Source organism: Clinocottus analis, unplaced genomic scaffold, assembly GCF_023055335.1.
Source record: "Clinocottus analis isolate CAN_PGR_092001 unplaced genomic scaffold, fCliAna1.0.p SCAF_16, whole genome shotgun sequence".
NCBI classification, from domain to species: domain Eukaryota; kingdom Metazoa; phylum Chordata; class Actinopteri; order Perciformes; family Cottidae; genus Clinocottus; species Clinocottus analis.
This window is the reverse complement of record NW_027175887.1, coordinates 13474559-13501404: the sequence shown is the minus strand read 5'-3', so window position 1 is coordinate 13501404 and position 26846 is coordinate 13474559. Positions and strand designations below refer to the sequence as shown.

Sequence of the window (26846 nt, the reverse complement as noted above, 5' to 3'; positions counted from 1 at the left end):
GAAACACTGCGAACATTGTCTGATTCATAATTGCTTTTTCAGTCGGAGAACACGTTTTACTGTCTGTGGTTGTTAGTAACGAGACACGTTTAGTTAAGTTACTTAAAGTGAATGTGGTAAAAAGAATAACTGGCAGATATCACCAAGAGACTTCCCCAGTGGATCACTGATATCAAGACACTTGTTTGTAGTAGTTTAAGTATCTCATGGTGACCTTTGGGGAATTTAGGAGAAATGTTCAGATGCAAATAGACAAAGTGGTGAAATAAACAACTAAATGTATATTTTAGATGCTGTCTTCACACTAGTCTGAAAGAAGAAATGTTATAGAGGGAAAACAGACCGAAATCTCTTTAAAAAACTATGTTGGCCTGAACAATGTCGAAGTATCTGCACTTTATTTGACTTTTTCCATGAAATACTGCTTTATAGTTCTGCTCCACTACATTTACCAGATAGTGACTGAGGATTTTACATAAATATATTATATGATGCAGTGCTATAGATTCAACCAAACCATAAATAAAGTAGTTACATTTAAACAACGCCAAGCCCAGTTGTGTGTCTCTTTGTCCTATTCTCCAAACACATCTGTATTCATTCCTCCACGCTGATGTACGTATTAGGCCCTCACAAAAAAATACAAACGTCCATCTGGTCTTAAATCAAACGGCTGAAATGTTTCATACTTTTAAACAAGATGAGGGAGGGAAAAAAGCCACAATGGCGCCTTCCAAATGAATCTTGTGCTCAATTAAAAGTGGTCACTTGAATGTCAGCAACATCTGCGAACACAGACCAGTTACACGCCGTTTATTTTCAAGCCCTGACCACACCAGCATTTCAGGACACTTTGCACTTTTCTCTGCTGGAGTGGACTTACTTACTTACTTACTTACTTACTCGCAGCAGCTGCTGATTGATGGCATCAAAAGATTGACGACAGCTCCCCGGTGAGTCGCTGGCTGCCATCCTCAAAAACTGCCCGCCCCTTTTCGCAGACACACAAACCTATAGCTCGTGTTGGGGGGGGGTGGGGGGTGGGAGGGGTGGGGGGTGGGGGGGGCGCCCGTTCCATCGAGTCAGTGGTCATCATGTTTCCAAGGTGACAAAACATTGCAAAAGTGCACACATGTGAACTCAGGCACCGACATATCTAAATATTCCAGACACACGGAGTCCACCTTTGACCCCCCAGAGAGCTACAACACCATCTTTCCATGACTCTAATTAGTTTCGGTCACGCCACACGAACGGGCCTGTCCGATGCGGGCGGCGTGCCTCACACACACACACATTTTAGGCCCGTGTGTGTGTAGACGGACAAGCATTCTTGGGATATGCTGGGTATTTGCCCGTCTCCGAACACTCTGATCCCTAGAAAGGGTCTGCAGTTTCATGTGAAAGGACCGTCCCTTTGGGTCACCGCTTCTTCTGACCAAAACTGCCCCCTCACCCTCCCCTCCCATCCTCATTTGGAAGTCAATAAGAGAGACCCTCCAGAGATGCAGCGCCCCACTTTCACAAGACCTGATACCGAGCGGCGCTGCGAGAACCAAAGGAATCATGCCCGTGCCCAAGAAAGCAGGTAAGACACCATCACACACCTGAGTCTCTCTATGGGAGCCTGTGAGGGACAAGAGACCACGGGAGGGAAATAGTCACCTGTTGGTCTTTATTCCAGGTGAATTAAAGTTGTATTTCAGTTTAAATGAGTGGTTCTCTGCTCTTGAGATGTGGCCTCTGAACCCACAGCCCCAGCTTCTACATTCAGAAATAAAATGCACTCGCAAATTATAACTCCTTTCTTACTCTTAGCAGCGTTCTCTGTCCTTTATTTTTCTCTCTTTTCAGACAACTCTATTTGCAAATGTGCAGATTTTTGAGTGTCACAACACAAGCAGACAACATATTTATTGCTTGTCGCGGGAGTTTTATTATCAGTTTTCATCATGGGCTTCAAATGGGGTTAATTTGACGCTGAGTTACCACATGTCGACCGTCCCTGTAAGTCGGCACCTTCTGGATCATCACTCATGTCAACGAGCTGCATGAGCGATCCTCTGACGGGTGCGGTTATGGTTTCTTCTGAGCTTGTGCCGTCTCTTACCAAATTCCCCTTAATGTCACAGCCTCATCTGCGATTTCACAGCCCACCTGTCCGCCTTTCTCGTCTCGGTGTTTCCTTGTCCGTGATAGCTTCCATAACTCAAACCTCCTGTTTTCCCGGAATCCCTCATCCATCTGTCCCTCCGTGTGTTTCATTTCCTTCCTGTCTCCCCTTTACATGCTGGCAGGGCTTCCAGCCAAGGAGGCTTGACAGGAACCAGCGGGTCGAGATGAGGCCCGAGCCAACTACGCTCCGCTTTCTCCTTCGATCGCACCTCCCTATTTTCTGATCTTGCTGCCTCAGTGGGATGTTTTGAACCTGATCTGCACAGATAAAGTCGCTCTCTCCCGCTGAGAGGCGACTCTGAGGAGGGAAAGGGTCCAAACTCACCGTCCATACCAAACAGCCATCACTGAGAGCTTGACCTTTTTGGCGAGGACGATGTGCTCGTCTCTTGTCGTTGGTGTGAAGCCACACCAAAACCCGATCGTTAGTGTTACACTAATCCAACTCGGTTACTTTTCTTTTTTTGCTTTCACTCTAGAAACTTCATCATCTCTATTTTTTTTTCCATAGCCCTTAAATATTTCAACGCCTCACTCTTGCAATCGCACTCCATCTCCTCCGCGTCTCTATCGCTGTGACGTAAAGTCATCAATCTCGCTCCCTGTGTGTTTATCTCCGCGGGGCTTTTGCGGCTGATCCCGCTGAGCGTGGACAGGCATCCGCCCGGCCTCAACCTCCTCAGAGCGGCTCTCTGGCCGCTCTCCAACCGCCCGCCACACTCATACCACTGGCCTGATATCTCAATCCAAATTTACCCGAGGTCGAGGTGTCCGTCTCCTTCTAGCCGGAAACGTCCTTTAGAAGTGAGGATGGGTATATTATACGTCCATCTACGATTCTATCCTCAGTAATTCCTCTTAATGCCTCAACCCGACACTATTCCAGAAGCCGTCACTCTGCTCCACCAGTTTCCAAAGGCAAGGTAACCTTCACTCTCCGTCCGGCCAAATGTGTCTTCTCTCCCCGTGCTCTGTCCATCTGCTGGTCCTGCAGGCCTGCCGCTGGACTCAGAGGGGACACGTGAATATTCAAACTCAAATCTGCTCTGTAATGAGACCGTAAGCCTCAGTATGGTCCAATTAATAATCCCGCATGCTCAGTCAATTATCACATTTTCTGCTTCTAATGGCTGGAGAAGTGTGTTTTACGTAATGGTTTTAGCGTATGCTTCGATTTTTAATGGCAGTATGGTGTTTAAGGCTGTAATTGAGGAGCCGAGGGTCTCAAGCGTTTTGAAGTCGGCCCTCTCGCAACGCATTGGCCACACTTAGGAGAACCGGGCCGACATGATTTAGGGAACGCAATCCCACCCGCTGCATCTCATCCAGGCGACTGCAGATGTTATGGCAGCCTCTGGTCTGCGCTCCGGGTCGCTCTCCTGCTGGCTTCCCCAGCCGGGGGGGGGTCCACGCAGGCCGGAGAGGTCATGTTTCCTCAGGCTCCTCCATGTCACGAGATAAATCACCCGAAAGAGATGATCCTCCTCTTCGGGCTCACTTACAGCAGCACCGCCGGGATCTGAGTGCAGTGAGCCGCTCGTCACAGACACGCTTTTAACTTTCTGCGGCGTGTTCAGTGTCAAGTCAAATCTAATGTCTTTCTATTGCCTTTGTTTGCTGGAGGCGACCGCGCATATTTTAAGCCGTTAGACATATTGATTTCTGCAGCATGTAACTGCTTTACTTTGACTGCTACTGTACAATATTTTGGCATTTCACTTGTAAAACTGTGACTTTATAGCTTATTTCTTCTCATATGATTTTCCTGAGAGGAAGTTTTATCAGATGATATTTTATCCGGATTATCATGTTTGAACTGTAGTTACTAAATTAACGACAAAGTGAACTCTCGGCAATTAGTTATCTTTGCAAAAAAACAAAAAAACAACCGTAAGTGTGACATTTCACCAGCAAAAACACAAGCATTGTTTAGACCCACAAATACTTTTATGTTTTAAAAGCAGTGTGTATTAATTCAGGGGGTCCATCAACAGAAATGGAGCGTAAGATTCAGTGATATTCGGTCGGTTGTGATCATATATAAAGCAAACAAACTGTCCCTTTAATAGAGCTCCCAAAGATATCAAGAATGTCCAACTGAAGTAAAGGGAAAAGCGTATTTAAAAAACAAGATTATGACAATACTTTCCATTTGCCGGTACGATGGAGCCATATTTCCCTCGATGTAATCAACACGTATTTCCAATGAGTAGAACAAGCTGACACAGAACATACACTTGAGATATTCTCAGACTTAATGTGAAAATGCTATTTTTAACATTAAAAAACTAGTCATTATAATATGTCCTATAATACGTGTCCCCGGGCCCGTTAATGCGTTTGCTACACAGTCGTGATCTGGATGAAAATCGCACTTTGAAGCGTCCTTATAAGGAATCAGGAAAATTGAAGCTGTCTAATTTTGGCAATAGCGGAGGACGCAGTAAACAAGCTCACGCGGTGACGCAACAGCATGAACGACGACTTGGTTGTCTCTGTGAAATGTGAGGAACCGTAACTTGAGCGAGGATGACTTGGGGGGTGGAGGGGATGATGATGATGATGATGATGATGACCTGACCGGCCAGTATTGGATCCCAGTTTTTCTCTCCGAATGTCAGAAGACGCAGTGACTCACAGACTGGAGGAGGAACAGACAAATAGAAATTACCACAGTGGCCCACGACAGGACAAATAAGCCCTCGGCGGTGTGAAGTAACGGCGTCGCACAGGGATGCTCTTAGAATAGGACTCCCCGCTGTCAGCGGCCATGATGTGTGTCCTGAATTCTCCGGCCTCCGGATTCCTTCTGTTGAAACCTGAAACGTCAGGAGTCGGTGCCGAGCCGCCATAGCGCGCATGCTGCTGCGCGGTCCGCTGCGTGTCGATGTACTGTCGATGAATAGAGGTGTCGATGGAGTGAGAGGCTACAGAGGAAGATGAGACAGTAGCTGATGGCCGTGGTCTTGAAAAGTGTTGTCGTGTATTAAAGAAATGTGTTACACGAGTCCACGGAGGCCATAACACATATTATTGTATATATGTGTGGTTGGAGACGTCAGAGCTTTAGGCCTTCAATTAAGAAAAGTTGAACAGTTTTTGTGTAGTTTTATTCACTTATATTGTTGTATTTACGTTGTAGAATTTAGTTTTGTTTAATGAATCACTTGTTTTATTGTATTCATGTTGTACAATTTAATGATATGTCATTATTTCATTATTCACTCACTTCATTGTATTTAAGTTGAATCATGATATCCTATTTCATTGATATTATATTAATCCCATTTTTTATTTCACACTGTTTTACTAATATTACTGTTATTATACATTTTATATTATAGCTCTCTATTTTATTACATTTCCGTTTTTTTTTTTTGTTCCATGCATTGGTCTTAAATTGTCAAAATGTGAAATTGCTGACTTGATTAAGTTTTATTTTAGACTTGTAAATCCTCTCTGAAGCACGTTGAACTGCACTAACTACACACACACACACACACACACACACACACACACATATATATATATATATATATATATATATATATATATATATATATATATATATATATATATATATATATATATCGGGTATTGTAGCCATATCTACCATATATATAGTATTTCTTTGTCTCTTCACATAATTGCAGCAAAATGACACTTTTGTTGTTTTGCAGGAAGGAAAAACAGCAGTGCAGCAGAAGGTAAAGAGCAGCATTTGTAGCATGAAGACAACCAATAAATACATTAAATAATGTGATGGAAATGTGTTCATACACTCGTCCATAAAGTCTCTCCTCTCTGTCACCTCAGAGAAGCTGCCGCCTCCATATGAGCCAAATGTCCCTGAACCCACCACCAGGGCCGACTTCATGAAACGTGCAGTATTCATTTAATTGTTTAGGAGCATTTAATCATCTGTTGCATTAACTAATGCCAAACATGAATTCCTCATTAGAAAATGAAGACTATGTAGTGCGTAAGAAGAAATATCATAAATGAAACAAAAGTAATATATAATTAAAACAATAATTGGCTTAATTAATTAGAGATCACTGATAAGTGGAACTGATTCATGTCGATATGGATATTCTCCGCGTTTAGGCCCCGCCCTTATTACACACTTCCTCTTCACCTCTTTCTTTCTCGTGTTTCTCCTCACAGACTGGCTCCCGCTCTCTCTGGATGATAAAACTGCACAGAAGCTGTTGTGGATTTCAGAGGCCGGGTGCAAAGTGGCCCGCACGTCCGATGCCGTCTGCCCGTATCCCAACAGGCCCGAGAGATATGAACACTCCCCACAGGTAGACCGGCTGTGCTATAAACATATATAGAGATGTACATCTATACATATATATGGAGGAATCACACTGCAGTGTTGTTCTCATCGCTCAAACTTTTTTACAGACCAAACCAAAGCTTGTAATCTGTCACATAATTTGTTAACATGTCATCTCACTCACGTAATACACTTATCTTTACATGTAGATGAACATAGTTGACTTGTCTGCTCTTTTTGCAGAGTAAAAGTTACTTTGTCTTTATTAAAACATTTTTGGGGATAAGTAATAATGACGAGCAAGATCTTCTTTTCTCAAAACTCGGAGACAGCTGGATGTGCAAATATCTCCTTTCAAAAAAACATAGAATATTAGAAAAATGTTCTAAAGGAGACCTACCTTTCTAATTTTTAGACTTATACATGTATTTCGGGTTTCTGCTGGAACATGTTTACAGGCTTTATTGATCAAAAAACTGTCTGAATGCGCCTGCTTTCATCATCAGTCTGGGACAGTACGTCTGAGCACCTGTCTCTTAAAGAACTACTTCAAGTCTGCTCTGATTGGCTTGCAGAAAACATATGGTGCACCTTGACTAAAGTAAAGGGGCCACATATTAAAATGAGCCTGCATGTGAGACAGCGAGGGCGAGCCACAATGTCTAGTTTAATCCCGTTGTCTGATCTAGGGAACCCCCAGACAGCTGACTGCGTGGTCCTATTTCAGTTTGTGGGTTTAAAGGAACTCCAGATACGTAAACGTAGGTCCCCTTTAACTTTGCACTGCAGCTCGCCTCATTTCCTGCCGTGTGCCTCCTCCTTTTCTTCAGGTGCTGTGCAAGGAGGGTGTGATGGGCTACCGAGGGTACTGGGAGGTGGACTACGACGGCTGGGTGGTGATCGGCGTGGTGCTCGAAAGCGCTCCGCGGAAGGACCAGGACGCTCGCGGCCCCTGCGGCCTCGGGGAGAACAAGAGCTCCTGGGGCGTCGGCTGGTCCGGCTCCTGCTACCAGGTCTGGCACAACAGCGAGAACGTGGAGATCACGCTGCCCAATTCTTCCACTATGGGCATCTACGTGGACCAGCCCGCCGGCATCATCAAGTTCCTCGCGGTGGAGGGCGAGGCCGAGAAGGAGGTGCGGCTGATCCACAAGTTCAAGGCCGCCATTCAGGAGAAGATCTTCCCCGTGTTCTGGGTCGGCACAAATTCGTTCTGCCTTCTTCGGAAAAAGGATCAGTGACACGGTGGAGAGTTGCTGCATGAAGGGAGGGGGCGGGGTGGGGGTTGGGGAGGGGCTGGTGGTGTAAATCTGAGGCGTCAGGAGGGGAATGGAGAGCTTGTGATGTTTGGGGATCAATGGTTGGAGTTGTAGAGCAGCACTGAAGCACGTTGTGACGGTTGCTTCCTCTGGTTGCATGAAGAAAGCCTATTCATCTCATATTGTGAACTAAGACGACTCCTTATTTTATTTACTATTCTGTATGCATTTCATTTAACTTAGCTTCAGGCAAGGTATTGTATGATTTTGTAACGGGCAGGACTTTGCATGTACTGGAGTGCCTGTTTAACTTAAAACCTGCATCTTTTTTATGTGCTGAATGTAGTCAATCAATTAAACTATTGTGTAATAACAACGGCATTGCTTTTTTTTTTTTTTACATGACACTGCATATCAGGGCTGAGCAGGAATCCAACATCAAATCCTTTTCTTCAGCTCAGTAGCGTGCTGACGCCCTCTAGAGGCCTTTAATAGCGTTGCATCCTCACACACAAATACGCGACAAGTCTTCTTCTCTTGGTGTTGCCCCTTTATTTGAAACATATAAGTACTTATTGAAACATTTTTATCTGCTGAAAATGTCAAAGATGGACATCTGCTTCTTTCGAATCAACCCATCACGCTCTCTCTCATACACTCTTTTTCTCATTCATTCAGTCATTTTAACAAGATATCTGGAGCAACGAGAAAAAAAAAAACCTTTAACTCAGTGTTGATTTACAATCATTCCATCAGTCAGTCATTCGTTGGCAAAAGTAAAAGTACACGTAGGCGTGTTATGAGGAAGTGCCGGTGTCCTCCACTCACATTTTGAAAAACCACAAGCTTCCTGTTAAGTCAATAATTTATCTGATTCCTACATTTTAAAAAGGAATAGATTGTGTTTTTGTGGGGGATGGACAACATAAACAACTGGCCTGTTGGTCAACTTGCTCAGTGAATAATAGGAGCGTGCAGGCGAGACACCCATGTGACCCATTAGCTCTTGTGCTAATGCCAAAACTTCAGCATATACTGTGCTAATAAACGAGCTGGCGGACGCTTAGCTTAGCATAAAGACAGGCAAGCAGCGGAAACCTCGAGCCCGGCTCTCTCTGAAGACCAAAAATACGACCGACACTTTTAAAGTTCACTAATTAACAGGTTGTATTTCTTTTGTTTGATCTGTACACACGCAAAAATATTTAAAAAAAAATACATTTTTAAAAGTATTTTAAAAACACACTGGAGCCGTTTTCTTGCTCTTCTCGGTTTCTATGAGACGCTTTAGTGAGTAGATGGATAGCTGTTGGCTGTCATGAAGTAGTTAGAAGGACGAAACTTATTAGTTTACACTCCCACTTGTGTACCAGAACATGCTGTAACATTTGTCAGCTTTAGAGGTGTTGGCAAGTGCACTTTTTAACCTCACAGAAGCCCAAGCTCAATGTTTCCCTTTGCTGCCGATTTATGCTAAGCTAAGCATCTCTAGCTCCAAACTGTTCCTTTGCAGTTTTAAATTTCCTTTGAAGTTTTAAATTTCCAGTGAGGTTACTACACACCCGGTTGTAATGTCTTGTCGGTCAGTGAGCGCTGTGGGGCGCTACACACCCTGATGTCAAATCCTTATGTCGTGAAGAAGCTGGTGTTGTGGCATGTGTAGTGTGACACGGTGGGCGGGGTTATAGTGTTGAAAATGTTATTAGTGTTCACAACATGTTGTCTTTCCTCAAAGCAAGTGCTGTTAATTTTGGTTAGAGGGAAATAAACAGAGCAGCTAGCTTTAACACTGTTTCACATCCGTCAGCCCAGACCTCTGTCTCTCTCTCACCCTATCCCTTTCTCCTTCTCTCCACTGGCGCCTCTCTCTCTCTCTCAGTGCTTCAGGGAGAAGTCCCCCGTGTTGAGTCGGGGCCGAGGCAGGGCCCCGAACATCTCCGTCCCGTCACTCGCTCCGGGGGCCAGCAGGGCCTTCATACTGGCAGCGATGTGGTCCAGGTCAGCGACGCCCGCCTGAAAGGCCAACACACCCATGATCACAAGCGAGAGAGAGACACAGCCACTGTATGGCTGTGGCATGCAGACTTTCATGGACACAATCTGGACTGAATAACACAATAAATAATGAATTATAGTCTGTTTTTATGCTGTCTTCTTGGAGGATTTGTTTTTCATTCTCCTAGAAAATGATTTTTGGCGTTGTGCAATGTTTTTTTTTGTGAAAAATTTGCTCACCGCAACCCTGCACAATTATTATGCACACTTTTATGGTCACATGAACTGATGATTAGTTGGCGCATCAGAATACTGAGAACTGAATAGTTCCTTTGTCTTGGTCTTCCGACAGCAGGAAGTCAACTAACATAAAAACAACAGCTTGTTTAAACAACAATTATTTCATTTTCGAACTTTTAGAACGTCTGCTTTTGATTTTAAATGAGAACAATGAAAATGGGTTATACAGTGAACATTATTCCATGATCTGATGACTTGTGATGTGAACCTGCTCCAAAGTGGAATAGGTTACCATGGGGATTCACACCTGTTCAAAATAAGCCAGCTTCATGTTATCAAACTTGAGCCCAAAGACAGCTGGCTAACCCGCTAATCCCCCAGAACATTTTAATCTCGGCATTCAAACCAGCGGCTCGGTCCTCTTCGTACGTGCTTACCCGCTCTCCGCTGTTGTTTTCCCCTTGAGCCCTGGTTCCTCTGCAGCCCCACACGGGCACGGACACAGGCAGAGAGCGGGCCATGGCCATGGTGTGCGCGTGACGGGACGAGAAGGCGGACTGACCCATCGCCATGCCGCGCGTCGGCGGAGGGGCGTCTTCGCTCAGAGAGCCTAGGACAGGGACAGAAAAATGCATGTGGATGACGCACCAATGTGGCTCTAACATGAGCACGTACGCGACTACTTTCAGACAGCGCGCCCTCCTCCTACCATCAGTGCTCTCCTCCTCCCCGTCGGACTCAAAGAACGGCTCGCAATCCCGAGACAGAGAGTCCTCGTCCATGGAGAAGACACCTGAGGCGAAACGATGAGAAATGCATTATCATGAGTGCACGTCAGAGCATTTTAGATGTACAGATTAACCGGGGGTCGCTCCTCACCAGCACTTTCATTCCTATAGGGTCTCCTTTCATCCATGTCCTCCTCCTCTTCCTCCTCCTCTTCCTCGTCCTCACACTCTTCTTCTAAGTCCACAATCCCAGACCTTTGTCGGCCTTCCTCGGCCTCCAGGGCGCACTTCTCCCGCTCCCCCTCTCCGTTGACGTTCTGCACGCCGCCCTGTCCGGTCAATGCTCCTGAGCTGTAGATGGACGGGTAGCTTTGGGAATACAGTCTGTTATTGGGACTGACTCCGCCCACCACGCCGTCGCCTGCAAAGGACTGTTGGAACAACAACAAAAATGCAATGAATGGGACCTTTTTGAATGTGTCACAGTGAAGTATGCAAGCGCAAGAAGGTCACTCACCCCCCTGTTTCCAGGGTCAGAGGTCAGGTCAACAACCAGTTTGGTTCCTCCCCCTGTCCGCGCCTGGCGTATGTGCTTTTGGGCTGTTAGCATGGTTGTGGAGTGCAGCACGCCGATGTCGTCCATGTAGCGGCGCGCCGACTCTGCCAAAAACCCCTGACCCCAGATGTTGTAGGAGAAATCACACTCCTTCGGAAAGGCACTGCTGCCGCTCTCCCGTTTCCTCGTCCCATCTCCGCTTGCAACCGATGACCGGAACTTCTTACACGCTGTGAGTATGGCCAGGTCGCAGCCCGACTTTTGGCAATAGGACTCCGCAGCAGAAAGTAGCGCCAGCCAGCTCTCTTTGTGGTTGTCTGGGATATCAGGCTTGGATGACTGGGTGATGGAGGCCATAATGGTGCAAAGTAGTGTTTGAAGTTTTCTAAAATGGACTGACCTGATGAGAGAACTGAGTAATGCTGATAAAAGGGTTTTGAGGTTTAGTCTTATCAGAAGCTTGGATATGGTTGGATTGCGGGGCCACTGAACTTAGTAAAGTATCAACAGGTAACTTTGGTAGCTGCAGTGGATTCCACTTGTCTTTCTCCTGTCCTGCTGGTGTTAGCTTTAGCACTGGTGAAGATGAAGGGCAAAATAATGATCGATCAGGTAGAGAGGCACTGGGTGACTAAAGATATGACGTATTCGGCGGTGGTGTCCTTACACGCTGGAGAGCCAGGGGAGAGAAGATGTTGCCAAGTTGCTGGTAATACCTGTAAAACAAAACAACAAAGAATTGACTTTAAAAGCCTGCTGCTGGTTTATAAAGCACTGAAGGGTTTAGGGCTTAAACACACTTGTGATCTGCTGCTATCTTACGAACCATCCTGACCTCTCAGAACTAAACACGGAGAAAGCTGAAAGCTGCAGGTCTGCTCAGACCCTCAGCTCCTTAAAAACCAGATTGAAGACTTTTCTGTTTGCTGCTGTCTTAAATTAAAACCAGATTCAATGATATCAATCATTTTTTGCATCTCAATACTGCATTTTATTTCTTAAACTGCAATGCAATTTTATCTTTTTTTTTTTTTTGCTTTTTGACTGTTTTTAATGTTTTAATAAAATGTTTTGAATTGTTGTTTGGATCTCGTTTTCTTCTGCATTATGTTTTGATGCTTTTATTGGTTTTAAGTGAAGCACTTTGAATCACCTTGTTGTTGAAATGTGCCATACAAATAAACGTGCCTCACCTACAAAAAAAAGATGCATGAACAAAATCAAGTCAACCCAATGAGTTAGCTGTACACTTTTAAATGGACATACCTACAATCATAAATGTCTTTCTTCTCTTGAAAGGATTTATGAGTTGATAGAGTTTAAATATGGGCTAATAAACAGACATATAAACAACCTGCCAGGACTAATCTGTCATATTGTCGCAGCACCACGAGCTGCTCGACACAATCTCTGCTAACTCTGCTGCTGTAGCTACTGTACCGTTAGCTGCTGTAGCTTCACAGTGAGCCTGCTCGCTATTGATCCGCTTTCCTGCCGTCTTTACGGTCGTTTCTGTCTCGTTTTAGTCGGTATGCAACGGATTGCTGTTGCACGGTTACTGTCGCGGCTGCAGCTGTTGTTGTTGATCTTGTTGTTTATTCAGTGGTGTGTGCAGCCTTCTCATGATAGGACCTCATTTCACCTCGATTTTTTCAGGCTCACGCAGGAGCCGAGACGCGCAAGTATAAATGACAGAAACGAGGTAAACCGTTCACGTACCTGTTTAGTTTCTTTCATCCACGTTGCCAGATGTTTATCAATCCTGAACTTAACTTATTTTTTGTCATAGGTATTCTACATTCTCCTACGGGTTCCCTCCCCTAGCTAGGCTCTACACCATCAGCAAGTTAGCAGGGATTAGTAACGGCTTTACCGGTTGAGAGTTTCAAAATAAAGGTCTTGTCAATGACAATGACACAAAGCTATGTAAGGAAATAGTCTATGGAATGCAATCTTTTGTTTTAGTCCCGAAAAGACAGTCAAATAGGATATATATATATATATATATATATATATATATATATATATATATATATATATATATATATATATATATATATATATATATATTGCTTTCAGTAAGATTCCACAACAACATGATGTAATGGGTCTGTAATTTCTGATTTATATCTCCCAAAACTTTTAGGAAATAATGATGTAACGTTTAATATTGGGAAAAAATTGAACAGTTGTTACGATTAATAACAGGTAGTGGCTGGCATAATCTAGATAAAAGTATATTAATTAGGGCACAGCAGGTCAACTGAACATAACAATATTAAAGTACTCTCCTTTTTGTAATGGTCTTATATATTGAGAGCTCAACATTATAGAGGAGTCAAACTCAACGTAATATGTGTTTTTGTACAATGTCCTCCTTTGTAGACGCAATTGAACATAAAATGTACTGAATGTATCGCGTGACAACAGTTTTTTAATTTGAAGGCTAATGAGGTCTGCTCTTATCCGGTTTTGTTTTAGGTGACTTAGCTGGCTAATTTGACGCAGCTCTGTTTACTGACTTCCAATCGAACGCACGTTTAGCACGTGACGAGTTCTGTGGGCGGGTTCGTCTTGTCTTGTTCGTGTGCACGTGTACACCCTACAGACTCCTCCTCCTCAACTCAGCTTATCCAGAGTCGTGTAAAGCAAGAGTTGCGTCAAAAGAATCCAAAACTCCCTGATTGACGTGATCCACGTAGACTTCAGATAGGTACGAAAGCACAGCACGAAAGCTTGGTCAAAAGCTTTTAAAAATATGTTTGACCATATTTTTATGTTTACTTAGTTTGTTCCTGTAAACGTGTCTATATATATATATATATATATATATATATATATATATATATATATATATATATATATATATATATATATATATATATATATATATATATATATATACACACACACACACACACACACACACACACACACACACACACACACACACACACACACACACACACACACACACGCACACACACACACACACACACATATATCGCCATGTTGTAATACCTTCCGTTACAGTAGGTGGCGCGTTAAACGTTGGTTTGTCGTCTGCCGTTAAATTAAAAACGAAGAAGAAGAAGAGGACCCTTTACACAGCTCTGGTGCTTCCTAACAAACAGGTATTAGCCGGTTGTCCGCCGACAATCGGACAAATTTGTAGAAGAGAAGACCGTTATTAAAACTGTTGTTTTTGTATCTGTGCTGTAGTGAAGTTTACGTCACACACTGGACACTACACTTTGTGTAGTTAGCTCACCTAGGAGGCTATTGTGCGGTAGCTAGCTGGCTAGCTGGCTAGTTAGCTCACGAAAACATCATAAGAAGACAAACGTGGGGGCCAACTGATCAGAGCTGCCGCCGCCTGCGTCTGTGAAATAAACCACCAAGAATGAATATCGCTAAAAGTGGCTACCGCGTCTTCTCCGCAAACTCTTCTGTAGCGTGTACAGAATTGGCCAAGAAAATAACAGAGTAAGCACAACTGATCATTTATTTCATTTTCATTCATCTGTTACTGACTGCGAACCTCAGTTATTGTTGTAGAAAAGCCCGTGTAGCTCTTTTGTTTTAGCAGCGAGTGTGTCTTGGCATAAACAAAAGAACATGTCATCGTTTCATGTCACACTCGGTCACATTCTGTCTGTAAATGTGTGTTTTTCCTCGCAGGCGGTTGGGAGTCGAACTGGGGAAATCTGTCGTCTTTCAGGAATCTAACAGAGGTGAGGGGGATATTATGGCTTTAAATGTGTGACTTAACTACATCTTTATTACAAGAGCCAAGTACCCAGTGGTGGGTTTATAACCACCACCTTCAACAGTATGAAATGTGAACATCTTGTTGTGCTGCACATATATCCACCACATACTGTGACTGAACAAACAAGAGTTAACATGTTCACATGGATAGTTTTAAAAATGTCGTCGGCCTAAGATGATAATGACTCATTAAGTATGGTATGGAGATTTGTTTTGGAGGTGAACTGTAGCGTCAGGAAAAACTTGTAGTCCATTTATTAAACAAAATATTGAGCCATATATACATGTTGATTTGCATCGCATACACGGCATTATGTGGCTATTTTACTTTAATTGTTCTATTAGAGGATTATGAAATGTAAGGCTTTAACCAGGTTTGATAAAGTGCTGAACAACTGAGCATTCAGCTGCTACCAAGCTCAACATGACGCCCCTCCTGCCCCGATCCAGTAACTGACTGCGACTTAATTCTTTCCATCACAATAGAAACTAGAGTGGATGTGAAAGAATCCGTTCGAGGACAAACTATCTTCATCATCCAGACCATACCGCGGTGAGTTTACTGTCTTCAAGCTAAATCTGGTGGCAAAGTTTTTATCAGCTAAAGTTTAAATGCCTTTTTTTCCCAAAACGACCAGAGATGTCAACACGGCCATCATGGAGCTGCTGGTTATGGCCTACGCCCTCAAGACGTCTTGTGCAAAGAACATCATTGGGGTCATTCCTTACTTTCCCTACAGCAAACAGTGCAAGATGAGAAAGCGGGGCTCAATAGTGAGCAAGTTGTTAGCTTCAATGTTGGCGAAAGCAGGTACAGAGAACAACATGAATCTCAACCTGTGATGTTTGTGCCCGTCTCTTTATACCTCGTCATTTAGAAGTTTGATCTTATTGATGATCGTGTTTATTGGGAGGATGACCATGCTATTACTCTGTTTGATTTCCCGAAGGAATAACACACATCATCACCATGGACTTGCACCAAAAGGAAATCCAGGGCTTCTTCAGCTTTCCAGTGGACAACCTGCGTGCCTCCCCTTTCTTGATTCAGTACATCCAAGAAGAGGTGATGAGCCCAGTGCATTGTCTAATTTGTGTGTTCAAGTGTAGGTGCTGGTAACCCAACCTATTAGCCAAATTAATTAGTTATAAACATTAAAAAAAATGTTTTTTTCTTCATCCTGTCAGATTCCTGATTACAGAAATGCCATCATTGTGGCAAAGTCCCCGTCAGCAGCTAAGAGGTAACTGATGCATCAACATAAACACATTTCACATGTTGTAGCTATCCTCTTCTGTTGACATGGTTTTGATGAAATTACATGTTCATGGTCTTAAAATGGAAACGTTGTTTTATTGAAGTTGTTGATGCCAGAACTAATCAATCATGCAAATGTGTTTTTATTTTCGCAGATGCAGTGTGTCATTTGCAATTCACGTCACTTGATATGTGTAAAAAAGCATATTTTCTCTGTTTTTCTCCTTTTTTCCCCTCCAGGGCTCAGTCCTATGCGGAGCGCCTGCGTTTGGGTCTGGCTGTGATTCACGGCGAGGCTCAGTGTTCAGAGTCTGACATGGCGGATGGAAGACACTCCCCACCTTGTGTACGCAACACCACAGGACACACGGGACTGGAGCTTCCTCGTAAGAACAAGAACACCCATTCTGTTTCATTTTGCAGGTTTTCAATGCTTACAGAAAACATGTCCCTGTTACTTGTTTCTCACAGTTGGATTCCTTTTGATTTGTTCACACCATGGTCAGATTCAGATTATTTCTGTTAATTTAACTCCTCAGTGCTTCAAGTTCACGAAACTTCACTGCATTCATAATATAAATCCTGCCGACCACCCGATACAGCTTTTCTTTGTGCTAACGTGTTTTGAGCTGATGATTCTGCTGTTTCTCACTCATACCATCAACCATACTCCATTTGACGCCATCATTTGTCACTGCATGTTTTAATTGAGATACTCGACATCGACTCATGCTGCATCCTCCGCAAGCTGCAACTTCTAACTTGCAAAGAGTGACGTGCTTAAAAGTCATAGAACCATACTCCATGTCTATTTCTTGGCACATGCCGGTATTTATATTAGGTGAGAACTTCTAACGTGACTCTGGCTTGTAGTTTTTAACATATTTGCAGCCATTGCTTCAGTCTGAGAAAATATGATTGTGTCATTGGCAAATGACTCCGACGTACTTGCGTCCAGTGTTAATTTAATTAGTCAGTACAGATATTTATTGTGTTTTTCTATTCTCACCCTTGACTTAAAAAATCCTCATATGGAACAATAACTTGCTTATTAACTGCTTAAAAAAAAAAAGGAGACATACATTTTAACATAACAAGTATTATATTTTGCTGTGAAACATTTAAGCTAGTGAGAGGATTTTCCAAGTCTTGGCATCATGTGTTTGTCATGTCAAATATGTGTGCATTTTGTGTTAACGTGGTGTTTATTTGTTGGTAATAGCAGGCAAACAACAAGCTCCGTTCCCTGGCATAGAGCTCCCAAGTACGACCGTAAACATAACTTACATCTGACTATGAAATGATTCCTCTTCAAATGGCTCCTCAATTGGTGCATGTGTATCAGGGTTTGTGTTGCATCTTGTGATGCACAAACGGATTGTTTCGTGCCGCAGACAGTTTGCATCGACGCAACATTTTCAATCCGCAACTATACAGTGTGCTCAACACTATCTGCTATTTGCATGGCATGTTGACTTGAAATGAGCAGCTCACATGTTTACTGCAGCGTTCTGAGAGTCCAGACAGTCGTTCTGCAAGATTGACAAACTCCTCTTTGTTTCGGTGTGTTCTGATTTTATTTTGAAATCCATGAATCAAACCAGAACCACGCCAAACCTTTTTTTGTTATTGTTTTGGTTAATTTTTTTTTAACTTAAATATCTGGACTCATCTTGCCAATCAACACATGGTGCTTCCATATGAAACCCACCGTTAAAAACCTGGTTAACCATTGATCCTAAGTGCATGTGATGATGACAAAAGCATGCTTTTGAAACCTAACATCAAATAGTGGGTAGAAGAAACATAACGAATGGGATTGTTGGAATGTTTTAGCAGCGAATGAAAGTCAAATCAAAGTAATAATATTTCTAACGAAAACATTTAGTGTATTCTTAACTTGTTGAAATTTGCTGCTGAAGTCATTGAAGCTTTTCAAATCTATCAGACAACGTTGATTTTTTTTTTTTCTTGAATTGATTTAATTTTATCTGACCAAATATTTCTTGGGGAGCAAGTTGTGTTTCATCTCAGCAAACTGTAAAATGTGTGTGTGTGTGTGTGTGTTTGCGTGCGTGCGTGTGTGTGTGTGCGAGTGTGTGTGTGTGTGTGTGTGTGTGTGTGTGTGTGTACTGCTAACAACATGGCTTTTCTTGGTTTTGGTTAATAGAGATTTAAGTGTGAAGGTGACTGCCAGGTTTTCTGAAGCTGTGGGACTCACAGTATTCAGCAAAGTGCTCTGCAAGGCATGCTCCTCCTGTCTCTGCTTCTTTATACTTTTTCCTTCTCAATCGGCTTGACTGGCTGATTGTTTACCAGTTGATTGTTTCCTTCTACCCTTTTGAAGAACTACATTTACATGCACAACAAAACTTCAATTGCTGCCGTTAAAAAAAGGGACAAAAAAATCACCTGCTGTGGCCAAAAAAGTATTTAAGAGGTCATTTAAATACTCTAGATTAAGTCTAATTTTAGTTGTAGGTTACACACTCTTATTATTATCAATATTATTATTATTATTATTATTATTATTATTATCATAAGCCTGTCACAAGCTCAAGAACGTTCATGTTTTCTTCAACATGTTATGTTTTAATGTGCCGAGTTGTGACAGTTGATCTTCAGCAAAATGAGAAGTTGCATGGTCTTTTTTTTCCAGCAGCTAAAATTACACCGGCGTGTTTGCAGCTCGTCAAACTCAAAGTAGTGTTTGTGGTCGATAGGATCGTACGGACAGATGAACACACTCGTTGTGTTCCGATGAGGCACAGCGACCTGGCTCAAGTCCTCCCAATGACAAATGAAGCCGCGTAGATGTGAATAATGAAGTCACATCTCGTTTGTCGCGTGATGACAGGTGTAGAAGATGCAGCGGGCATCTCCTGTGATGGAGATGCAGGCGGAGAATTGTCTGCATGTAAAAGTAGTCGCTGCGAGCCGTGATGTTCGACTGAGGACTGAACCCCAGAACATTGCCGCGTGTGTTTGAAGAAACCCTCATCAGTGCTTGTCAGCCACTGTTGTCCTGTGTGAAATAAGACTGTCTGGTCCATTTTGGTTCATATGCAGACTGCTGCCATATGCGTGCCGCGGCCTGAGGCTGTGTGTGTCCAGGCAGTTGTGTGTTGCCTTCTGATTGGGTATCCTGGGCAGAAAACCCTGTCATTTGATTCTGCATGGCATGTGCTGTACTAAGTTTGGCATTTCAGTTCAACCTCGTAGGGGTAGGTGGGGTACAATGGGGGTAAATAATTGAAACTGTTGATTGCCATTTTTGATTCATTACAGCGTTGTGTTGATCTAACGGAAATCAGTCGCATGATCCAATGACGGCCCCACAATTCAGGACGCAGATTCGTCTAAATCGCAAAAAAAAGCAAACATTTTCTCGACCCATTTTACCCAATCTACTGAGACTTGTCTGCGATTTGGATGAAGCGCAGTACACGTGACCTCTCCGACGTGCTCTCGCAGGTGACAAGTTCTGCTTTCCTTTTCAGTGATGATGGCCAAGGAGAAACCTCCCATAACTGTAGTCGGAGACGTGGGAGGGAGAATTGCCATCATTGTGGTAAGATGCTGCGAATTCACTTTCTGCAGTGTTGGTGTAAGTCAGTATTTCTCAGACTGGGGCATGTACTGTATTAGTACATTCAGGAAATGCAATTTCTTTTTTCTTTTTTTCCCAAGAACTTTATTGAGAACTTCACATATTCCAAAGTACACGTACATACCACGAAGTAATTAATAAATACATGGCCACATGCCTGTACTTTCAGGTACATTTTTGCGTTGTTAACAGGTTACATTCTTGGCGTCTTGCCAACAGCTGATCTCAGGGGAAACGCTGGATATCATGCTACTGTAAGTCAGAGACACCACGACAGAGAAATAATTAAATAAAAGTGTTTTTCCTTTCTTCTTCCAGGATGACATCATAGATGATGTCGGAGACTTTGTTGCAGCGGCTGAGATCCTGAAAGAGAGGGGAGCTTATAAGATTTACATCATGGCCACTCACGGCTTGCTGTCCGCTGACGCTCCGCGCCTCATCGAGGAGTCGGCCATTGATGAAGTGAGGACCCCGCAAAGTGTTTTCAATAATACGTGTTCAAGTTTCACCCGCGAAAGTAGTTCTTGTCGAGGCCGATTCATACTGTACGATATCAACATGGATAGCTAAAGAGGTACAAACTGAAACGCCTGTTTGAAAGCAGCAGATAATGTTCCCCTTTCTCACTCCTGTATCCTTTATCAACGCAATGTGAAAGATGACACTTCCTCCTAACGGAGGATTTTTCAGCTGCATTGTTATTGTTATGGAATGAAATGACTCGGCTTTAACAAGAATAGAGCATTATATCGCAGTTGTATTTCTGTAAACTTGTAGTTTCAAATGTCAGTTCCTCAGAACTGTCCAGTGCCCAGAAATCAATCTGTATAATCAACCTTTTTTTTGTGCCTGATTTCACCTTGCATTATGTCGGCTTGTAGTTCTGTCGTCCACGTGCAGCACTTATCAGAGCTGCACAAGGGTAGTGTTTGTACAACAATAGTCTCGAGTTTCCTCATGACCAGATCCAGCGGTCACTGTACCGTAGAAACCTTTCAGCGCGCCAAGAACCTGCCTGTTGCTGTCTCATTAAGTCTAAACACAATCTGTGACTCTTCAACCCTCAGGTGGTGGTGACCAACACGGTCCCCCACGAAGTTCAGAAGCTCCAGTGTCCCAAAATCAAGACCGTGGATGTCAGCATGATATTGGCCGAGGCCATCCGCCGCATCCACAACGGAGAGTCCATGGCCTACTTGTTCCGCAACATCACCGTGGACGACTAGAGAGAGTCGGGGAGGGCGTGCGAGGTGGGTGTGACGCTGACTGAAGACGGGTGCACTTCTCCCCGGTGCTGTAAAAAAAGAAAAGAAAAAAAGAAACCAACATGCTCATGTTCCATGTGTTTTTGTCAGGATTTAATGTTCCCTAATTCGTTGGGCGATTTTTACGTTTTAAACTTCTTTCAAAGTTATTTTAGGTTCATCTAAGGGCGTAAACATGCGTTGTGTAGGTTGAGAAAATTCATCTTGTTGTTTTTGAGAAAAGATGAGAAAGAAGCAAACATGACTGTCACCTTTTTGATGCATTTTGAAGCCCCCCCCCCCACCTCCCTCGTCCTGCTGCTCGTCCAACAAAACAAGTGATGTAGTCAAACACTGCAGTATCTCATAACTAACAGCTGAGCTTCACCTGCAAAAGAGAACAGAGAAACATCTCTTCATCTGGACTGTCTGCTTCAACAACCATTTTCCAAAAGGCTCCTGCTGGCGCTCGCCTTCACGCTGCTCAGCACTATGACGACTTTGCGTTTGTTTTTTTGTTTCCGAACAACAACGGTGGACAAACTCCTGCTCTTTATTGCCCAAACTCTATTTTTACGCAGCTGTTTTTTCACCATTTGTGGGAATGTTTGGTAAAAGGTCCCATATGACACAACAATATCTGTAGAAGTAAATGACTCATCATTTTTGTATTGTATATCTTAGGGGGTCAGTTCAACAAAACACATGTTCCTGCTTACTCCTCGAATGATCTGAGAGGATAGTTTTGGTTAAATGCTGCTGTTTTGAGAAATCTGTGTCTGTGGTTCCTGCTGTTTGTTTACCCAGGACAATTGAGTTTTAAAGTCATTTCATTTATGATGAATTATCAATATGCTATGTTTTGAAAAAAAAGTGAAACTTGGGGCTCAAATAATTTTAAATGGATTTAACTCTACAATGTCCACAACGATGTCTTTGGATCATACAGAGTGACTTTGACATGTATTCTGGAAGTGTGAGTATTTAAAAGATTGAAACACTTCATGGTTAACAGATGCTGGATCACAAAGTGGGACATGCTTTTATTTTTTTTATTATCATTTTGGATGAACTGACCCTTTCATGATAATCTCTATCTCTATAGACTGAACACACCTATAGTTCTCATTTTAAACGACTGATATTGTAAACTGACTGACATCATATTGCATATGAATTTAATAAATAGCCAAACGGACTCTTTTGTTGTAGCCAATGAACCACAACCCATGAGTAGCATGTCATACTGCAGGTTGTCTTCCTGTGTTGTTCTTGTTTGTGTTTTCATCGAGGATTTCCTTCATTTAAGTGCTTCGGTTGCCTCCGGCTGGCTCCCTCGTCCTCGCAGTGCAGTTCGGCAAGTTCTCAATCTAATTTTCTGCATTTCTCTTTCCCCCTTCTGATTTTTGAGTTTTTTGGACATAACGACCTGCGTGTATTAAGTGCATTACAGCAACCAACGTTGAAGTCTTGAGACGTTGAGACCTGAGTGTTACACCAGCACTTGAATGTACCATAAAGGTGGACCGTGTATTGATTACTTTATAACTGAAGCTGGGCTACTGGAGGTGTTAAACTGACTAAAGCAGACAATTGGCCTAGAATAATGTACAATATGTGCGTTTTCAGTAAATTTGCAAAAGCCCCAGTATGGTCTCGTTGATGCTTATCTACAAATCTTTGTGGCATTTTCTCATAAAAACATACCAGTTTGCTGTCTTAGTAAATGTCAAAGTGATGCCTGAGATGAAATGAGTGCATTTCCAGACTGATTGAGCCGTTTGCTTAGAGAACGTTACGCAATAAGCCAGTGCACAATTATTTGTTCTTGTGTCTTTGATGGTTTGTTCTCACTTCACATGTCTTCCATTGAGCAGCACTGAACGCCTTTTTTGCTTTTTTTTTTACCGTATGTTTTTGTGACGGACGCCGTGTTTCTCCTGACGCACACGCCGGTGTTGCGTTGGAGGTCGTCGGTATCGCACGCTGCTGCTCTGCAGGCTCAAATGCTACGTGTCGTTGTGTAGTCCATCGTGTCTTCTCTGAGTGTGTGTGTGTGCGTGTCTGTGACGTTGAGGACGCGCAGTGTCGACATTTACACCTCCTGTGTAGCTCCACGGCGTTTGTTGATGTGTATGGAAATAAAACGTTGCCTCCTGCTGTTTGCTCCCTTATTGTGAAGACAGGTGGTGACGGGGCTCTCTTCTTTCTCTTTTACCAACATTAAATTGTTGATATCTTTTGCATTAACGTGACAGAAGACGTTCAGATCTTCACAAACTATTAAATGGTATTTCTATTAAATATTGATTTTGATCAGAAATATTAAGATTCCTAGTCAAAAGGTTATATTTAAGTGCACAATAATTAGCTTGTTAGTGACATTAAGAAACCGTGGTGGATGTGAGAAGGCCTACCTTTTTTGAAGTTAGACACTCAGTAATACAAGTCAAAACGCCGGATGCAGAGACAGTCAGAGATCTTATACTTGTTCCAAACTTCTCAGGTACTTGCACAACACTGAGGAGCTTTGACCAAGTCTAGGAGCAGAGACAAACCCAGAAACACTCCTTAACGACAGAAAGTTACGTCTGAAACTAACCTTTTGACTCATTGCACTGCTTTTCGTGTCCTAAAGCCGGTTTCTGTCTGTGAAATGAAAGTCGAGTCCGCACCTGAGCTTCAAACGGACCATCTGCCTCCCTGCGTTCCTCTGTGTGCCGAGCCGACGGGTTTAGCGCTGTGGAACCGCAGTTTAAACGGAACAAAAAGAGGAACCAGAGATCTGATAATCGCAGGTCACTTCCTTGTCCGCTTCTAGGGAAACAATGCACCTTGTCTCTGAACGTTTTTGGAAAGAGGAAGCATACCTTATTTTCTTTTTGTCTTTGGGCCTGTGTCCTTTTCAATCTAGGCTTTAAGTCTAGAAATGTTGTTACAGCACATATTAAAAGGTACTCTGACGAGAACATGGAAATGACACGAGTCGAAGGAACTCCATGTTTTATAGCAGGTGGAAAGTATGTTATCTTCATAAACTAATCATACTTTAAATTGTATGTTTTCACCAAGTCGTTTAACAAAAACAGCATTTTTAGTTACAGTATATGACTGTATTGTAGCAGTCACTAGAGAAGGACATTGAGGAACCATGTATAGTTTTCTTGGTTCCCTTATTATTGTGTTTGTCATATTTAAAAAAAGACCTGCTTCCTCATATTGACTTTCGCAGAACATTCGTCTCATGTTGACTGTTTATACATGTTGACCACAAGGGGGCAGAACCACACAGAACACGTGTGTGCACAGATTAAAACCAAGACAATTAATCCATCATTTACTTTATTTCACCAGGATAACCCACTCATTATCAATACAGCCTTTTAAGGGATTTTTTTTTTTGGGGGTTGGTACATTAAAATCAACACCAATCACTTTGAATACAGAACAGCCGTTCAAGAGATGCAACACTTCCTGCTCTGCTTACTTTTCTCACATTTCTGGTCAGACCAGTTCTAGTTTTGTGAACACTATGCAAGTGAGAGTAAAATTACATTCATCTGATACGCTATTGAACGAACACACACCTCCACATGCCATGACAGAATTAGTGCACAATACAGGCGACAGCACAAAACAATTAAAAGTCCTTTGATTCAAACTGTCTTTATTTGAGCTTTGTTTTTATTCCATTGCCTTTCAGTTTGGGTCGTGGTAACGTATCATTACTACTTCCTTTTTGTCAGCTCAGACAAAAAAACCCTGCAAAATCCAAGTGAATTAACATTTAGAGTGAGTAAGACACGCGTCAATGTGACTGGAGGTATTGGCAAAGGTTTTTCATTTATTTATCTTGAAATACATATTGAGGGAACAACATCATCAAATATCACCTTGGCTTTTTGTGCTTTTATTGTGAAAAAGAAAATACAATAAAAATCCTCCCATTGACATCAAAAATGTATTCGTCAGCCACCAAAAGACAAAAAACACCAGTATGCGTTTAAAAATGACAATAATTCACAACACAATATTTGATGCGCTCTAAACCGCTCTCCCTCCACAGGCTGTCTTATGTAAACACACGTGCGTAAACACCCATCACTTCACAGTTATCGCACATTTTTACCAACAATAACGCACACACATTCAACACATAATGCTCGTTTTCCATGTCACGATTTAGCGCGCCGTCATTCGAGACATTCGCAGTCGGCGGCGTCTGTGCTGGTTCTTCACTTTCTGTCTGCAAACGGCCGCTCGACCGCCGCTCGCGCGTGTGTCAGGTGGCGTCTGTCTGTGTTGGTGGTCACATGATGTCATCGCTGGTGCATCTGGATGCCTCCAGTGGTTTGGTGGCTTTCTATGCCGAGCTCTCCGGCCTGATGCAGACTCCGTTTCATGAGTCTCAACACCGTCACCTCTGTCTCTTGGAATGCAGCCTCCCCTCCACCCACAAAGCCCCCTTCAGTCTCTTTTGGGCGGTTTTCTCTCTCGGCGAGCGGCTCCACCTCCCCTATGTGATGAGGCAGCTGTTGGTCTTGTTCAGAGAAGGTCGTTTGGCGCTCTCCTTGGGGAAGGTTTCCCGCCTCCGGCACAGCGCCGGGCTGAGCCGACTGGGCAGGTTGGCCTGCTGGAGCAGCTCCCTGAACGCCTCCAGCACGTTGACGTTGTCCTTGGCGGAGGACTCCAGGAAGCTGTGGTTCCAGTCCAGCTCCACCGTGGACAGCACGTCCTGGCTGGACACCTGGCGCTCGTCGCGGCGGTCGATCTTGTTGCCTATCACCACGATGGGCGTGAACTTGTCCTCTTTGACCTCCAGGATCTCGTCCCGCAGACTCTTGACCGCCTCCAGGGACTCGGGGTCGTCCACGGCGTAGACCAGGGCGAAGGCGTCGCTGCTCTGGATGGAGAGCTTGCGCATGGCGGGGAAGGAGTAGCTGCCGCTGGTGTCCATGATGTTGATGGTGACTTTGACGCCCGCCACCTCGTACTCCTTCCGGTGCAGCTCCTCCACGGTGCGCCGGTGCTTGGGCTCAAACGTGTCCTTGAGGTAGCGCTGGATGAGGGCCGTCTTCCCAACTCCGGCCGCTCCCAAAAACACGAGACGCACCTCTGTCTTCTCCTTCACCTCAAAGGACATGATGAGCACTTCCTTTAAACTCTTCTTCCTTCCTGTGAGAACCTGGTACGATGTCAGGGATGCAGCTGGATGCAGTCTCTGTTGGAGAGGACGATGATAGCAGATGCATGTGAGTGTGCCCGTCGAAGGCTGCACTCTTTTTTTATTTATGTTCACACATCACCCGCCCCTTTCTGCTCTTAGCCAATCAGGAGAGGAGGGCAGTATCTCCCGCCCCCTGAGCCTGCAGCAGCCAATCACAGACGCTCATGCAAATCACGAAGAGTGAAAGAAATAGTGATTTTACTTAGTTTGCTCGTTTCCAGTGAGTGTTAACGGGATCAAAGATGGTGCGGCCTGTTTCATACTCGCTGTCATGAATCAATCATCTTTTATTAATATTTGTACATCACAGTTACAGTCGTTAATTAAACGTGCAGATATTACAACACATGCTCAAATACAGATGACAGGAACTACAGTGAAACATCTGTTTGAGTTAATCTGGTTATCAGTTGAATTGAAAATTCAATTTCTGCATCATAATCAGGTCAACTGAGCAAAACAAAACATGTCATTATTTAGAAAGAAAAGCTTAGAGGA

The 26846-nt window shown here is 43.4% G+C and overlaps 4 protein-coding genes across 6 annotated transcripts; 2 read left to right on the top strand and 2 right to left on the bottom strand.

Moving 5' to 3' along the window:
* The first annotated feature begins 1566 nt into the window (after window positions 1-1566).
* Window positions 1567-7698, top strand: zgc:195001 (uncharacterized protein LOC567531 homolog). The gene is made up of 4 exons (XM_068578396.1): window positions 1567-1588; window positions 5992-6057; window positions 6343-6482; window positions 7288-7698. The coding sequence occupies exons 1-4, from the start codon at window positions 1567-1569 to the stop codon at window positions 7696-7698; spliced, it is 639 nt and encodes a 212-aa protein (XP_068434497.1).
* Window positions 7699-8245: 547 nt separating this feature from the next.
* akt1s1 (AKT1 substrate 1 (proline-rich)) lies at window positions 8246-13108 on the bottom strand. The gene is made up of 7 exons (XM_068577904.1): window positions 12955-13108; window positions 11903-11951; window positions 11197-11811; window positions 10831-11110; window positions 10661-10744; window positions 10389-10561; window positions 8246-9729 (listed from the first exon to the last, which is right to left on the bottom strand). Exons 3-7 carry the CDS (start codon window positions 11590-11592, stop codon window positions 9592-9594), a joined length of 1071 nt encoding a protein of 356 aa, XP_068434005.1. The 5' UTR covers window positions 11593-11811; window positions 11903-11951; window positions 12955-13108; the 3' UTR covers window positions 8246-9591.
* Window positions 12852-22319, top strand: LOC137786199 (phosphoribosyl pyrophosphate synthase-associated protein 1). 3 transcript variants are annotated; one of them, XM_068577903.1, is made up of 11 exons: window positions 12852-12937; window positions 14458-14721; window positions 14917-14969; window positions 15493-15559; window positions 15645-15817; window positions 15957-16072; window positions 16195-16250; window positions 16505-16650; window positions 19765-19835; window positions 20193-20339; window positions 20945-22319. In XM_068577903.1, exons 2-11 carry the CDS (start codon window positions 14639-14641, stop codon window positions 21101-21103), a joined length of 1071 nt encoding a protein of 356 aa, XP_068434004.1. In that variant the 5' UTR covers window positions 12852-12937; window positions 14458-14638; the 3' UTR covers window positions 21104-22319. The 3 variants fall into 3 exon arrangements, with proteins under 3 accessions (XP_068434004.1, XP_068434003.1, XP_068434002.1); XM_068577902.1 differs by lacking the exon at window positions 12852-12937 and adding an exon at window positions 14272-14369; XM_068577901.1 differs by lacking the exon at window positions 12852-12937 and having other exon boundaries at window positions 14312-14721.
* Window positions 22320-24478: 2159 nt separating this feature from the next.
* Window positions 24479-26370, bottom strand: rasd4 (rasd family member 4). The gene has a single exon (XM_068579096.1). The coding sequence runs from the start codon at window positions 26262-26264 to the stop codon at window positions 25638-25640; it is 627 nt and encodes a 208-aa protein (XP_068435197.1). The 5' UTR covers window positions 26265-26370; the 3' UTR covers window positions 24479-25637.
* Window positions 26371-26846: the final 476 nt, after the last annotated feature.